The 15261-nt window shown below is 36.6% G+C and overlaps 1 protein-coding gene across 1 annotated transcript in view; it reads right to left on the bottom strand.

Annotated features, from left to right (window-relative positions):
- The window catches only part of TFAP2D (transcription factor AP-2 delta), a 58760-nt gene that overhangs the window by 32050 nt on the left and 11449 nt on the right, over positions 1-15261 (bottom strand). The window contains exons 4-5 of the mRNA XM_004044179.5: positions 11191-11356; positions 10900-11018 (exon numbers count right to left, since the gene is read on the bottom strand). Coding sequence (XP_004044227.1) covers positions 10900-11018; positions 11191-11356 — 285 coding nt within the window. The remainder of the gene's footprint in view (positions 1-10899; positions 11019-11190; positions 11357-15261) is intronic.

Here is a 15261-nt window from a genome sequence, read left to right as displayed (position 1 = left end):
TTATGATTTGAATTATATTTTCACATATAGGGAAATAGCACATTCAATTCTATGGGATTATTCCAAGAACTATCTATTAGAAAGCAAATTTAAGAATTAAGTAAATTCTTATACTACCAAGCTTTAGCAAACCCTGGAGCTGAAGCACAAAGTAAGTATATCTGATGCCCTGACTTACAGATTTCCCAGACTCTTCAGAAAGGAATGCATTCTACAACTCTATACATCATACAATCTATGGCCTGGAGAGGTGCCTTATAATATAGTAGTTTTACTAGTTTGATGTTGCTTTTGTCAAACACCAACACTTTGTGTTTCAAAGTGAAAGTTTCATTCCCCATTCAATATCCTGCACTTAGCACAGCATCTGATTCACAATAGGTACTCAGTAGACATTTGTTAAATGAGAAAGCTTTCAGATTATGTTAACAGTATGTTAATTATGACAATAGTCTTGTGAAGCATCCCCTCCTAGAATATAGGGAAGAACTAGAGCAAAAGAGACTTGTTAGAAAGAATTAAATATATACAGAAAAACCTATGAAAAATAGAAAAATAGAGTATATCCCTCTATCAGTGGAACCATTTAATAAAATAGACTATACTTGAAGGCAGGCTTTCTCAACCCTTGCTACTCCCATAACCTAGAAATTTGCTTTAAAAAATGTTTTTCACCAATAGCAAAGACTTGGAACCAACCCAAATGTCCATCAATGATAGACTGGATTAAAAAAATGTGGCACATATACACCATGGAATACTATGCAGCCATAAAAAAGGATGAGTTCATGTCCTTTGTAGGGACATGGATGTAGCTGGAAACCATCATTCTGAGCAAACTATCCCAAGGACAGAAAACCAAACACCACATGTTCTCACTCATAGGTGGGAATTGAACAATGAGAACAGTTGGACACAGGGTGGGGAACATCACACATTGGGGCCTGTCGTGGGGTGGGGGTAGGGGAGAGGGATAGCATTAGGAGATATACGTAATGTAAATGATGAGTTAATGGGTGCAGCACACCAACATGGCACATGTATACATATGTAACAAACCTGCATGTTGTGCACATGTACCCTAGAACTTAAAGTATCATTAAAAAAAAAGTGTTTCACCCCGTATCAATTAATCTCTGGTGCCAGGGCATCTGCAGTTTTTGAATGCTCCTAAAGTAATTCTCTCAAACCAGAGTTGAGAAACCACTGTCCTAAGATAAAGAGAAAGCACTAGGTGAGGATGAACTGCACATCTTCCAAAAATGTAAGGATTCTATGACTTATACAAAAGGGAAAGCAGCCACTAGTGAGTTAATATGAAACTATAAGAACCTGTGTCTGGCTGGGTTCTTGCATGATGAGATCTCCCTTATTTGGCTAATATGGTATGAACTCTATAGACAAAAGAGAAAATGTGGTAGTAGAAGTAGAGATAGCATTGTTAGGGAAACAAAGACTTCAGCCTATTGGAAAAGCATATTTGTTAAGGGTGATTTAATATAAGATGAAGCTTGCACTTAAAGTTAGTAGGGAAAAGGTGGATTATCAATAGAAAATGTTAAGCCAACAAGGTGGCCACCTGGAAAAAAACAAATAAAACTGGATCTATAGCATACATTTAGCCATGAAACAAAAGTCCAGATGGATCATAGATTTAAACATAGAAAAATGAAACCACATAGTAACTAGAAGATAACATGGTATTTTTTATGATCCTGGAATTAAAAAGGCCTTGTACAGTGTTGCAATTAAAATGAAAAGCCATGAAATAAAATGTGAAAATATAATTATATTAATGTAAAAAAGTTCTGCATGCAAAGACCTCAATAAACAAAGCAAATAAACAAAAACCCGTAACAGCCAACTGAAAAATGAAAGTAAGTCATATGAAAGACATACTAACATTTAATAAGCCAATTTTCCTAATAGAGACTGAAAACTTACAAATCAATAAGGAAAGTACAAATATTACTCCATAAATACAAAATAAGTAAATAGAAAAGCTCATAAAAGTCCAAGAATATTCTGAATCTCCTTCATAATAGAGGTTTTTTTTAGTCATCAAATAAGCAATGATAAAAAAAATTGATAGCCTCCTGTTTAATTTAGAGTACAGGAAAGTACTATAATGTCAATGCTTCTTACCCTCATTACTAATAGGATTATAAATTTGCAACCACTATTAAGGAGAATCTGCCAATAATCAATCAAAACTATAAATGCAAATCATTTTTTGACCCTGCAACGCCATTCCTAGACATTTATTGAAGATATGTACTTGCATATCTGTGGAACTATTTATATAAGTTTGAGGTTCTTCATTGAAGCATTATTTGTAATAGCCAAAGACTGAAAACACCTAAATGATATTCAGAAGAGGACTGGTTAAATAAATTGTAATAAATTCATTCAGTGAAATACCACGAGTTTTTAAAAGAACAAACAACTTGTAAGCACTGAAAAAAAAGAATGAACACTAAGACAAACTCAAAAAATTGATTGCAAAATAGTGTCTACAGAATGCTATAATTTGTTTTAAAAATGAATAAAAGAGATACACACATATATCCTTGGAAGGAAAAAGATCAACTAATAACATTTGTTTTCTTCTGGGAGGGGAACTGAATGACTGGGGAACAGAGTGAAAAGGAAGTATTTTACTGAATACTTTTCTGTAACTTTTGAATCCTGAACTATTTGTTTGTATTATTTATTTAAACTTATATTAATCAAAAAGTAAAATTACTCTTTGCCTTATTCTTAGATTTAATTCTGAACTCAAATGTTTATTGTAGATGGAACATGGGTAATTCCAAGTTTTCCATTGTTATTCAATAAAAGTTAGTCATCACTAAGAATAATTACGGCCTGTAATTTGATTAAAATACCTACAAATTTCAATAAATGTAAGCAATGGGGGCCACAGCTCTTTCCTATAATCTAGCCTTTGGGAGGCCAAGGCGGAAGGGTCACTTGAGCCAGGCCAGCCTGGGCAAAAAAGTGAGATCCCCATCTCCACCAAAAAATCAAAAATTAGCCAAGCATGGTGGCACGTGTCTGTGGTCTCAGCTACTCAGGAGGCTGAGGCAGGAAGACCCCTTGAGTCTAGGAGGTAGAGGCTGTAGAGAGCTGTGTTCATGCCACTACACTCCAGTCTGGACAACAGAGCTCTTAAGACTGTCTCTAAAAACAAAACAAAACAAAAAACAAAAAAAGGAATAAAGCATTAGTTGATCCATTAAGTTTTGAAAGGAAGAATCATAGAAAAAAGAAAAGAAAGACACTAAGAAGAGAATTCAAACGTTATTTTTAGTCAGCATCACTATGTGCAAGAGTGAATAATGAGCTAGATCAAAGGTGGCAAGGGAAAAACTGAGGCAAATTGGTTTGGCTATATTTGTCTTTATGTGGCACAGTCACCATGAGTAGGAACAGGAGTTTATGGGCACCCAAGCACATAGTCAGACACAGTGACGTATATATAGTATCCTATTCCTTCTGCCTCTACATGCAAATACCTTCCCCACCACACAGAAATGAATGAAATCTTAAAATGCAGCCCTGGGGAGTGATATTAGAAAGCTTGCAAATAATTTTAAAAGATATACTCTAATATGGTATATATTTATCCATAATATTGTGTGATACTATTTCAGGTTCATTGAGGCCAATTTTTGAATACTGATAAATGTTAAGTTTTTAGATAATAGATGACAATAAGTTTTATCTAATTACCAATTACCGAAGCAGAGTCTCCTAGATAGAAATTATTCTGTGCTTAGAATAAGACATTTATGAATGATACGAAACCTAATAGTCTAAAAACTATGCAAAACTGTCTCCAAGAAGACACTGTGAGTGCCAGAATGTATGTATGTAAAAGGGAACAGCAGAGCTTTTCCAGGTGAGACTGTCTGACTAAAGTGAACATCAAGTAGAGCTATTAATACAAGAGGTCAACGTGCTACACTTTTCATATCAAATATACTTTTAGAAGAAAGCTGAAAACCTTTCTCCCAAAGGTGGGACTAATGTGGGAAAGTAATGTCTGGAGAAGGCCAGTGAAGGAGCTATTTGGGAAATGAGGTCCATGAGTTGCTCAAGTTTCATATGACTTTTAGTTTCATATGTCACCACCACCACCCAAAAAAAGCCCATTGTTGGTACCTGTGTAAGAGCAATGAGAATATTAGCTTTGTTCTAAACTCTATGGGAAGAATGACTTACAATGAGCATTCCCTAAACAGATGTTATCCCTAATAATTGGCAAAATGATTCCAGTTTTCAAGCCTACAAGTCTCATGCAGTCAATGATACTTCTTTCCAAAGTCATAGAATAATCACATCAAGAAAACTTTCTTAGTAGATCTTATCTATAGGAAAGAGTTCATTGACAAATCGGTTGTTTTCCCTTGTTTCTTGGGAATGCAATAATTTAGGCTCAAGATTAAAGGTAGAAGGGAAATACCACCAAGTGGTAGGATTTCTTTCTACTGCCTTTTGGAAGTTTGGCCAGAGTGGAATAAAAAGGTTTTGTAGGGGAATCTTGTAACTAATAACTTAATGAATTGGCATCCTTTAAAAAGTACAATGGATACTATTGATAATTATTCCAGAAGAGATTAAACCAAGATTTAATGTCCCCCTAACTTTGAGGGATTAAGTAGAAGCAGAAGGTTCATCAGGTTTTAAAAACGCTGTACTAGTGAACAAAGTTTTTGAAGCTTGGACATAAGAAAGTTCAAGAAACTTGTTCAGGGTTCCCAGCAGGAGGGGAGGACCAATCTAATGTGAAAAACAGCCTCAGAGATTGGTAACCTTTTTTCTATCTGTGAGTTTTACTTTAGTTAAATTCAGAAGTAACTCAGCAATGAAACTGTTCATGATATATGCCACAAACACAAATCCAAATGGAAAATATGCCATGATGCTGCAAACCAGAAGATCTGGGTTCTCATCCTTGCTGCACCCAATTGTATAATCCTGTGCAGAACAGCTATTCTCACTTTGCTTTTAGTTGTCTCATTTGAGAATAATGACTTTATGCTGGGCACCATGGTAAGTGCTTTGCAAACATTCTGATTTAACCCTTGCAACAGTCTTATGTGAAGGGTGTTATTTTTTAACACCACCTTATAAATAAGGACACTTATGCTCAGACAAGTTATGTGTCTTCCCTTACAGCAACTGTAGAAGTGAGTTCAGACAAGTTTGTTTGACTCCAGAAACCACGCATTAGGATACATGTACTAATTTTTATTTAGTGGCTCTATGAGGGGCCTATTGTCCAAATGTTTAATCTATGTGAATATAGTTAATCCTGCAAAAGAAACATAGGTCAGATGTTGTGGGTAGATATGGGTGCTAGACCATAAAATTTTTATCTTTTCTTTATATATGATAGAGTTGTTTCGGAGAAGACTCTGCCCAGCTAGAGATTACATTTTCTAGCATATCCCACTGTCATCCTCACAGTAAGGTGTGGTCATGTGATTAGTTCTTATAGAATGAGAATAGTAGTAACTGGGTAATTTCCTGGCTAGAGTGGATAAGAAGCAGTATACTTCCACCATTATGCCTTTCCTTATCTGTGAGCTAAATGAATAGGATTCCTAAGACTTAGGCAGAGTAAGCTATGGATGGAAGAATTCTGGGTCCCTGGGTCTCCGAATGAGACACTGACAATAAAAAAGTCCCTGATAATGAACATTCACATCAGACTGCGATGAGTGAGAAATTAGCTTCTATTATGTTAAGCCAAAGACATTTTGGGAACTGTTTTAACAGCTGGCATTATCCTCATCATTATAGATATGATGGTCTTTATTTATGAATTAGGAAAATGAAGCTCAGCTAGGTTAAGTAACCAGTCCAAAGTCAGGCCCTACTTCAAAAATGATATTATTCTGAGGGTAAGAGGTGGTGGGAGGAGTACCAGGCAAAGGGTTAATAGATTTTGCAAGTGGCACAAAACAACTAATTTACATGAGCTAAGATGTCCAAGATAGGGTCTGAGAGTATATATTTTGAAATGAAAGACAAGAGCAACAGTTACTAAGGATTTAAACTGAGAAAGATTGATGGAGATCATACACAATATTTGGAACTGGTTCCCTTTCTTTTGCTGATACATATTTATACCCTCCATTGTCCCACACTGTTTAAACACATACACCTACACACACACACACACACACACACACACACACACACACACACACACAGAGAGAGAGAGAAAGAGAGACAGAGAGAGAGAATTTGATCTATCATAACAAATTTCAGCTCAAGGTATTTATATTTACGAGCTTAAATAATCTATACTTTCAGAACCCCGAGTGTTGGCTGAGAAGGTTACACAAGCTTTTGCAAATGCAGCAAAACTGTCCCAGGAAGCACACCACTCAGGCAGACAGAATTCCCTTCTGGTAATACTCTGTGATGTCATTCATCTTGGAACTTCCTAGATAAGAAGGGAGTGATATGCAGGAAGGACAAGGTCATTGACTCCTCGTATTTATTTGAATAACCACCAACTCTGCAAACATAATTCTGAAGTGAAATATGGAGGAGGCATCCACAGAAGTTGCCAATTCAAGAATAATAAACATATAACAAGGGTTTTAAAACTAGAATTATGATATTGGTCAAATTCCTTGAATGTTTTCTAGAGAGAATAGTTTCCATTCTAGAAGAGAATTATTTCCACTCTAGAAGAGTATAAAATTATTCCAACATCTCTTCAAGAAGATCAGTTAAGCAAATCCAAGCCACTGTATTTTTCAGAGACTGACATCTTTCTGATATTATAGATACTAGAATGGATGAGAGCAATGTAATTGGCAAAGGAAAATGGAAAGAAGAGACTTGTAATAAAACAGCATACAAGGAGTTATATCTAATTATTACCTATAGATTTAAACCACTTAGATGAAGACATATGAGTTGAAAAAGAAATTAAATGTGGTATTGCTTTCGTGGGACTCAATTCAAATATTTCTATCTCATTCAAAATTAAACAGTCTATGTTATGTAGACCCCCCAAAATCCCCAGTCTAAATATCTGCCTTACTAAAATGTTCACTTTTCAAACAACTTTATCAGGTGGAAAAACATTCAGTCAGTCTAAAGTTCTTCATCCTATTAGTTCGTAGGTACAATAATATTTGTAACAGAAAAGTTGTGAATTATTGGAATATAGTATAAATTTGCATCAAATAACCCTATCTTATACATCCCTAAAATGATTTCTAAAAATAATGGCTCTAATATGTGGATTTGAAAACAAAGCTAGGAGCTATTCATACAGTGACTCCATTTAAAAGGAATATAGGAAAAATGATTTTTAAAATAATTTTTTAAAAGTAAAAACCAAAGGCAAGCATAGAAACCTAGGGATATGCTAATGAAACCTGTTGTGTCAGTAACAAGTGTTGTTTTTGAAAAACAAATGTTCATTTGCTAATTTGAATCCCCATCATAAGGCACTTATGTTCATTGATTGGCTCTTCACAAAGATTACATCATCTCTGTGTGGAAAGCCTTCCAGGGTCCCCACACACTATTCCTTCATTGGTAGTCTATGAAAATATCAACAATGGCAAGGCTGTATTCAAATCTTACCCACAAAGAGGCAGAGTCAAGTACTGCAAAGTCATAGAAGTTTAACCTTCATGAGATTTATTTCTAAGTCTGCTCTGTGAGGAATACAATCAATTAGATATTTTTTTCTCCTATGCTCAATATTATGCCAAAATTCAGGGGTATGATTGAACCCCAGTAGTGTATTGGGTCATCAGGATATTTGAGAAACTACTCATCTGGTCATGGCTAGACTACTCTATAACAATTTCAGCAACAGTTTCTAGAGATAGTTGAGAAAAGTTAAGTTACTAACTGTTGGTAATTAAAATGCACATATAAGTTAATGTAGAAAATTCAGAAGATAAAGGAGAGATTTCAGTTTAAAAATGATGAAAGAAATATTCGTATTCTTTCCCAGAAGACCATAAAAAGACCATATAAGAAAGCCAATGGCCTGTTTTAGATACTAAAAATCTAGTTTTTGAATTTTTGAAAATAAAAATGTCTAAAAAGTTTCTGGCTCTTGCAAAAATATTTGATTGAGGGAGAAAACATTACTCAAAAACACGGTCAATCCAAGAATTTATAAACAAGAAATAGTAAGTATGGTGAAATTCATACAGGAGTAAAACTGTAGAAATGGAACAAACATTAGACCCATGTTGGATCAAGTTGCCAAAAATGCTGATAAACATCAACGATTTCAATGTCCCAGGAGGTTTGATGAATCAGAGTTGGGTTACTATTATTCTGTATACACCTAATACTGTCTGCAGAGTTCCAGGGGCCATGATCTAATTCAGAACATGGCATCTTGCTGGCTGGAAAGGAGTCATCAGCTGTTACCACCAACCCAACTGAAATATGGGGATAAAAATATAAAAAAGAGTCATCAACAATGAAGTAACTCTTCATGTCAGCTCAGGGTTATAATGAAGCCTATTTCAATGTAGATATAATGTCCTTGTATGTCAAAGATTAGGTTCTCCTCATACCCCAATATAACTTGTAATTTTTAAAACTGTAGGTCATGACTCATGACTCGACAGTGAGTTGTGAAATAAATGTAGTGGGTTTACAAGGAACATTAAAAGAAACAAAATATGGAATCAAATTAAAATGTCAGAGAATATTGTACATAGTACTAAAACTTCAATATGTGTGTGTGTGTGTGTGTGTGTATGAAAGTGGGTTTGAGGGTCTTACTATGTCAGGAGTGGAAGGGCGCAAAAGATCTCTTTGACTCTAAATCTGTTTTCTAAGGTTTCATCAATGTGCCTGGAATTCAATAGTGAAAGATTTATTTCTCTACATCCTGAAGATACTGGGGATTTCAAAAGCACACAATTAAGATAAGATGCTCCTCAAAAGGATAAAATCTTGTTTCATTAGCAAAGGCTGATAGCTGTCTCTGAGCAGAGGCCACAGGAATAGAATACAAGTCGGGCACTTTTGGGATAGGAGAGGTATGCAGAAAGAGTAGGATGGCAAGACTCCAGAGATCATCCTAGGATTCTACATATTTGACCTGCACTCTTGATGCTAGTACAGATTGATGATTCCCACGCAGGATATCCCAGTGCTCTTGGCTACCATAAAAATCAGTAAGAATTGTGAACATACTTTTTGTGGCTCTTCCGTTAGTACTGACCAGTACTTTCATAGACAGCATGAAGAAAAGTCTTTACTGGGATTGATAATTTTCACACCAATTAGAAATTTCATGAGCATTCATACACAATCATCCCGGGTAGTGAAAAGTGTTCCAAGGAACAATTAAATCAATGATATTTAAACACCACTATACATCAGAATCACCTGGGGAGCTTTAAAAACTTTAGATGCCTAAGCCATCACCCCAGAATGAGTTTCAGTTGATTTGGGAATGAGACCTAGGCACTTTGTAAGAAATCTTTTCAATTGACTCTTCTGTGGAGTTGGGTTTGAGAACTACTCGAGTCCTACCACCCATATGATTCTTGAATCCCCTCTATTATCCTGAGCAACTGTTTTGTTATATTTTTAAACAATGATAACTATAATTTTAACCCACATTTTTACTTAAAATGTGCAGAAATCTGTCTCCCTTTGGAATCAATCCATTAGTCATTTTTTTTTCTACTTTGCTCTTCCCCAATGTGGGTGTATGATAGGTTAAAGCCATCTACCATATGCCAGCCTTTAGTACCAGCACACACAGGCAAACACAACACAAGACCTAGAACATGGTAATAGTAACACAGTAAATGTCAGTTGTCAATGTTATTGTTGTGGTTGTTATTATTGTGACTACTATCAGGGAACACAGCAAAGATGGCTGTTAAGAGCAAAATCACCAAAGCAATTCTGCCAAGACAAATGTCAAGAACACACTACTTCTCAGTGTTGTACAGTAAATGCTACGTATTGAAAATCTGAAAAAAATTATAGATGTTTGGTTTTGTGTTTCATTCACTACTTCCTACAGTGCCATATAGACAAATAATGGATGTATGAAGTAACACAGGTGTGTTCAAGGTGAGGCTTGGCAAAAGGCCCCTGCCTTTTATATTTTAAACAATAGCATTCCACATGATGAAAAAACTTTCCTTTGACATTCAAAAAGTTCCCCACAATGTTAAAAAAAAAGCCTTTCAATAATAACTCTCCTTAAAAGAAGACTGAATAAGAATATGTAAAGTTTAGACCTTAATAGGAGAAAAAAAGGAAAGAGGTAAGTTGGAAATAAAACAACTTCTGGGAATATATTCATTTCCATTTCTCTTTCTATACTACTGGTTAACCTTAACCTCTCTCTGACTGAGCTGAGCTTATCCACCCATACAGCCTTGAAAGTTCACCATGTCTTTAGAGAGGTCTACTAGGATTAATACAATATGCTTTCAGGCTCAGTATCATGCCTAGACCCCTGTGAACTCTTCATAGAGGGTTGTTTCTCCTGTAGATCATGTTGTACTGAATTACAATGGGTTAAGTTAGATTTACTTAAACTCTGAAATAAACAATAATGCAAATGACAAGAGCACTGCCAATTTCATGTTGCTGTTATTTAGAGGCTATTTGGAGAAGTACCCAAAACTTCCATTGTCTTATTTCCTATTACTACCAAGATTAGTAAATTAAATGATATTTTATGAATTATCTAAATCTTAAGTCTAATTTAATCATCATTGTCAAGATAATTTAGGAAATTTACCTTAACTGTTAGATGACTTGCTTAATGGTACAGACAAAAATAAAACAGCATAATTTAAGAAATCTGAGTTTCAAAGACACGCCAACCTTCCAGCATTATTTTGCTAAACTGAAAAGTCATACCTTCGACCAAGGAAGTAAGGAGGGTGACATTAGCTGCTTTCCGTCTTCCTGCTGGTAAGTTTAAGCCAAGCCTATCCAATTTCTCTCTCAGGCAGCGGCCCCCATTCTTTGATTTTGCTCTGTACACAAACAAACAAAAACTAGGTTTTGAAATTTCACATTCTGATGAAAATTATGAGACGACTTGACCACATGGGGAATACACTATCAGATGGAAGACGTCATGACTAAGGGTTGAGGGTATGGTATCAGTTAGCAGAAATTCTGTGCCAGAATACAGCTTTGTCTTACCTTCTCAAAATGCCTCCCAAGAGTGAAGCATTGAGGCACTCAGGTGGGGAGAGGCGCCTCTTTACCTCAGCAATGGTCACCTTGTATTTGGAAGTAGAACTAAGAAGGGACAAACGGCCAGGGACAGAGCAAAATAAGTCTGTGGGGTTGACCACACAGGTGCCACCTTGGGAGAAAAAAAGTATATAACATGTTAGTGACAGTGAAAGAAGCTAACTGCATGAGAGGCAGTTAACATCAAAAGACTATTCTGGATTTGGGAATACATGCTAACAGTTGTACTTATATATCCCCCAGATCATCGCAGGGAGCTGCTCTAAATGTTCTTTCAAATACTACTCAGGGTCATGTCTTTTCAATGTTTGTGAAAATGTCTGTGAGTGTACAATTGTTAGAAACATTGGCATCCTATGGAGTATAGACTGACTCACCAGTGCTAATTTTGGCAACATCCACACTAAGAAACACTTCAATTAATCAAAAACCTGAATTCCAATAGTTAAGCTCACAAAGACTAGGTATTACTTATACATGGTTGTATGTTTATGTACACACACAGATGCACAATGTACACAATGGATGGAAATATTTTATCCACAATTACTGTCTTTTCCAAAGTGTTTGAAAACTGCCATCTTTTCCTCATCCATCTGCCAGTTAAAGGCAAAACAGTCACTCAATCCCAGGCACTGCTAAAAACCAGTTACTCATTGAAAGAAATTTCTAATCCATACAGGTGATGATAGGTTAAATACCTCTATTGTATGCCAGCCCTCAATATCAGCACAAGACCCAGAACATAGTAATCATAATACTTATTAAATGTTAGCTGACAATAATATTGTTGTTATAATTGTCATTGTAAATGTAAATTGTAAATGTCATTGTCATTATTACTATTAGGGAGCAAAACAAAGATAATTGTCAGTAGCAAAATCACCAAGGCAATATTGCCATGCTGGGGTTCCTGGAACAGATGCTTTCTGTCTCCAAGCTCCAGTAAGCCCCCTGAGCTTCAATCTCCTCCAGGAACAACAGTGTATGTTCCCTATCCTCAGGCAGTCGACAATAACTGAAGAGGACTTGACGATCCAAAGGTGATCATCTCTGAGAAGCATTTCCCACTGTCCAATTCCTCCCCCACTGCAAGACTTTGGAGCCAATGTCCACCCTGCTAGCATGGTGACTATACAGTTCCGGGATCCAAAACCGCCTCATGCATTGAGCAATCTGAAGGCAGAGTTTTTAAGGGTCCGAGGCAAATTCAAAGTTGGCTTTTTTGATCATGTATTTTGTTTCTTCAGCTAGGGTCAATCTTACAACCCATATCCAGAAAAGGGACAAGTTCTATGAGAGAAAAGAGGTTTTAAAAAAGTAGGTGGGAGAAGAAAAATGGGCAGAAGAGTGTTGTCTAAAATATTTTTACTTCGTAACTTGTTAGAAGCATAAAATCTCGGACCCACCTCCAAACTTTTTGAGTCAGAATCTCCATTTTAATGAGAGCCTCAGATGATTCACATGGTCATTAAAGTTTGAGAAGCACTGAACTAGGCCTTACCACTTGCCTCCCAGGTATCTCCTACCCTTATTTACTAATTAGCACATATGGAATGTTATACCGGTGGTAGAAATTCTGGCATTCAGATTCTGGTATTTTCCCTGGGCTGGGTTGCAAAAGAACCTGGGAGGACATTTAAAAAGGCAAAGGGATCCCAAACCTGAGGAGACAGAAAAAGTTAACCTTGCCCCACTTTTAAAACATTTCTACCCCTGTACCTTCTGGAATTCTTCCTGACTGTCTTTTGGTCACCCAAGTTTTCCTTGCAAGCGCTGGAGACCAAGATCTTTCTCCCTAAGCATTCTAAAGCCCCTCCAAAAAACAACAACAAACCAACAAAAACCAGAAGAGTAATCAGTGGGAATGTCAGGGTAGCCAACCATCTTCAGGCTAGAAGTTAGGTCCTGTGCACTCTGCCAAAACCTCCATGCCAGTGTCTGAAAACCTGTTCGCAGTTAGAAATCTGAGAGTCCAAAATCTCAATCGTCAAATTAAAATCCATTTCTTGACATCAAACTTGTAGCCGATACAATGGCAAACCATGTAAACACCTGCTTTAGGAGCTAAAAGCAAATTCTCCCTTACTTCCCCCTCTTCATATTCTCACCGAGTTTTAAGCCAAAATACAACAATAAAAATGTTCCCCCAGATTCCTGGACCTAAGACTACCATTTCACTTTTGTTATCGGTTTCACTCTGTACTTACAGATGCAAAATGCATTTCAAAAAAAATTCTTAAATGACTTCTTGAAATTTTAGATGAACAGGAAAGCAAGGTAGGTATTAATGAATCTGTGGTGTAGAGTCATACAGTGAGAATTTTGATCCTGATTATTTTAGGAATTAGATAAGTCTACCCCAAATATATTAAACGAAGAGAAATCAATGTCTTTATGCAAAATTCACATAGCCTTCTTCTAAAAATGGACCTCTACTCACAGTCACTATAAATCATAAGCAAATTGATATTCTGACATAAACTTTCCTCTCTTTCATACTAGCCAGTATACAAATGAGGACACAAGGAATCTCACCCAGTTGCCAGTTAGCTTCAAGTTGATGATGACTGAGAGAACAGAGCGTTTGAGTATATGTATGAATTATTTTCCTGGATGCTAAGGGTAGGGAATACCACAATTTTAGAACTTTCTTATCTTTACTAATCTTCAGTGGATTAGAAACCTAATTTAGGGAGATGTAGATGATTATCATTTTTAAAAGAAGTTGTTAGATCAGGCTCTCCCCAACTGGAAGACTTTTGGCAAAGTGAACCTTATATGTTGAAAGCCAGCTGCTCCCAGGGAAGCCACTGAGTCTGCTACCTACCCACGTGCTAATTCCCTGGGCCCAGAGTCTCCCTCTCCTACATCTAGGTTGGGCTTCTGGCTTATGCTTAAGTAGACATTTATTAGGTAAGTTACACAAGCTGCATATTAAGAGTATGCTTTATGCACACACAAATTGCCTGAAGGATTTATTTTGTATTCAGGATTAGCCATCAACTCTAGAGTCTTTTATTTTTTATGTCACAGCATCTTTAAAGGGAATTTCTGTTGCTTTGATACTTGGCATTGCTGCAGCCTTGGGGAACTCTCTAGTCCTGGCTAAAGATTTGGCAACTTGGAGAGTTTACAGCAACTTGGGGAACCTGATATCTTTCTTCTCGGTGATTTATTCTTCAGAGAGGTGGAAAAAAGTAGTAGGTCAATATCACCAGGGTTTTGCCTTTAGATTGAAGGTGCTGAGGGAGTGATACTTCTTTAAGATAATCCAGACTACAGATGGTAATGATGAGATCTCAAAGAAGAATGTTATGAAACGTTGGCCCACACCAAGCCATTTACAGTAGTCATCCCCAGTGTTACTACTTGAACTTCCTCATGGTGCTTGTGTTGCATGTCAGCTCATATTGAAATTATGTGATAATCATTCTAGATTCAGCATCACAATTAAGAATGTCTTTGATTCTATAGCCAGTGTATTCATGCAGAACTTCTCCAGAGTTCATCCCTTTTCCATATACAGTTCACAGAAGCAATACTTTCACAAAGTTCATTATTTTTAAATTTGGAATTTGGAGATAGGGCTTTCTATTTTCAGTGATGCTGCAAATTCTGATGGGTAGCTATGGTAACAGTGGTAAGAAATCAGAAACTATCTACTCAAGGTCCTTTGCCTAGGACATGGCTTTCATAAAAGGGATGACTTTGCCATAGCTACAGGAAGAAGTCAGCCAGAGACTTCTGGCTCAGGTGTGACAAAACTAGCACAAAATACATGGATGCAGATCCTCCAGCTGCCATATCTTGTTAGATCTTACTCGGTTTGAAGAAGCATGGGGTGGCTTTACCTTGGCTGCCTTGGCATAACGGGGGACATCTGGCCAAGTGTCTGCAGACAGTGTGGGGCAGTGGAAAGAGTACCGGGCTACAAGTAAGAATTTGACCAACTATCGACTCACGCAACTTTGGGCGAATGACTCTGGGTCTCAGTCTGTCCATCTAAACAATGAA

This window comes from Gorilla gorilla, chromosome 5 (assembly GCF_029281585.2).
Source record: "Gorilla gorilla gorilla isolate KB3781 chromosome 5, NHGRI_mGorGor1-v2.1_pri, whole genome shotgun sequence".
Classification (NCBI taxonomy): Eukaryota; Metazoa; Chordata; class Mammalia; order Primates; family Hominidae; genus Gorilla; species Gorilla gorilla.
This window is presented reverse-complemented; position numbering and strand designations above follow the sequence as displayed.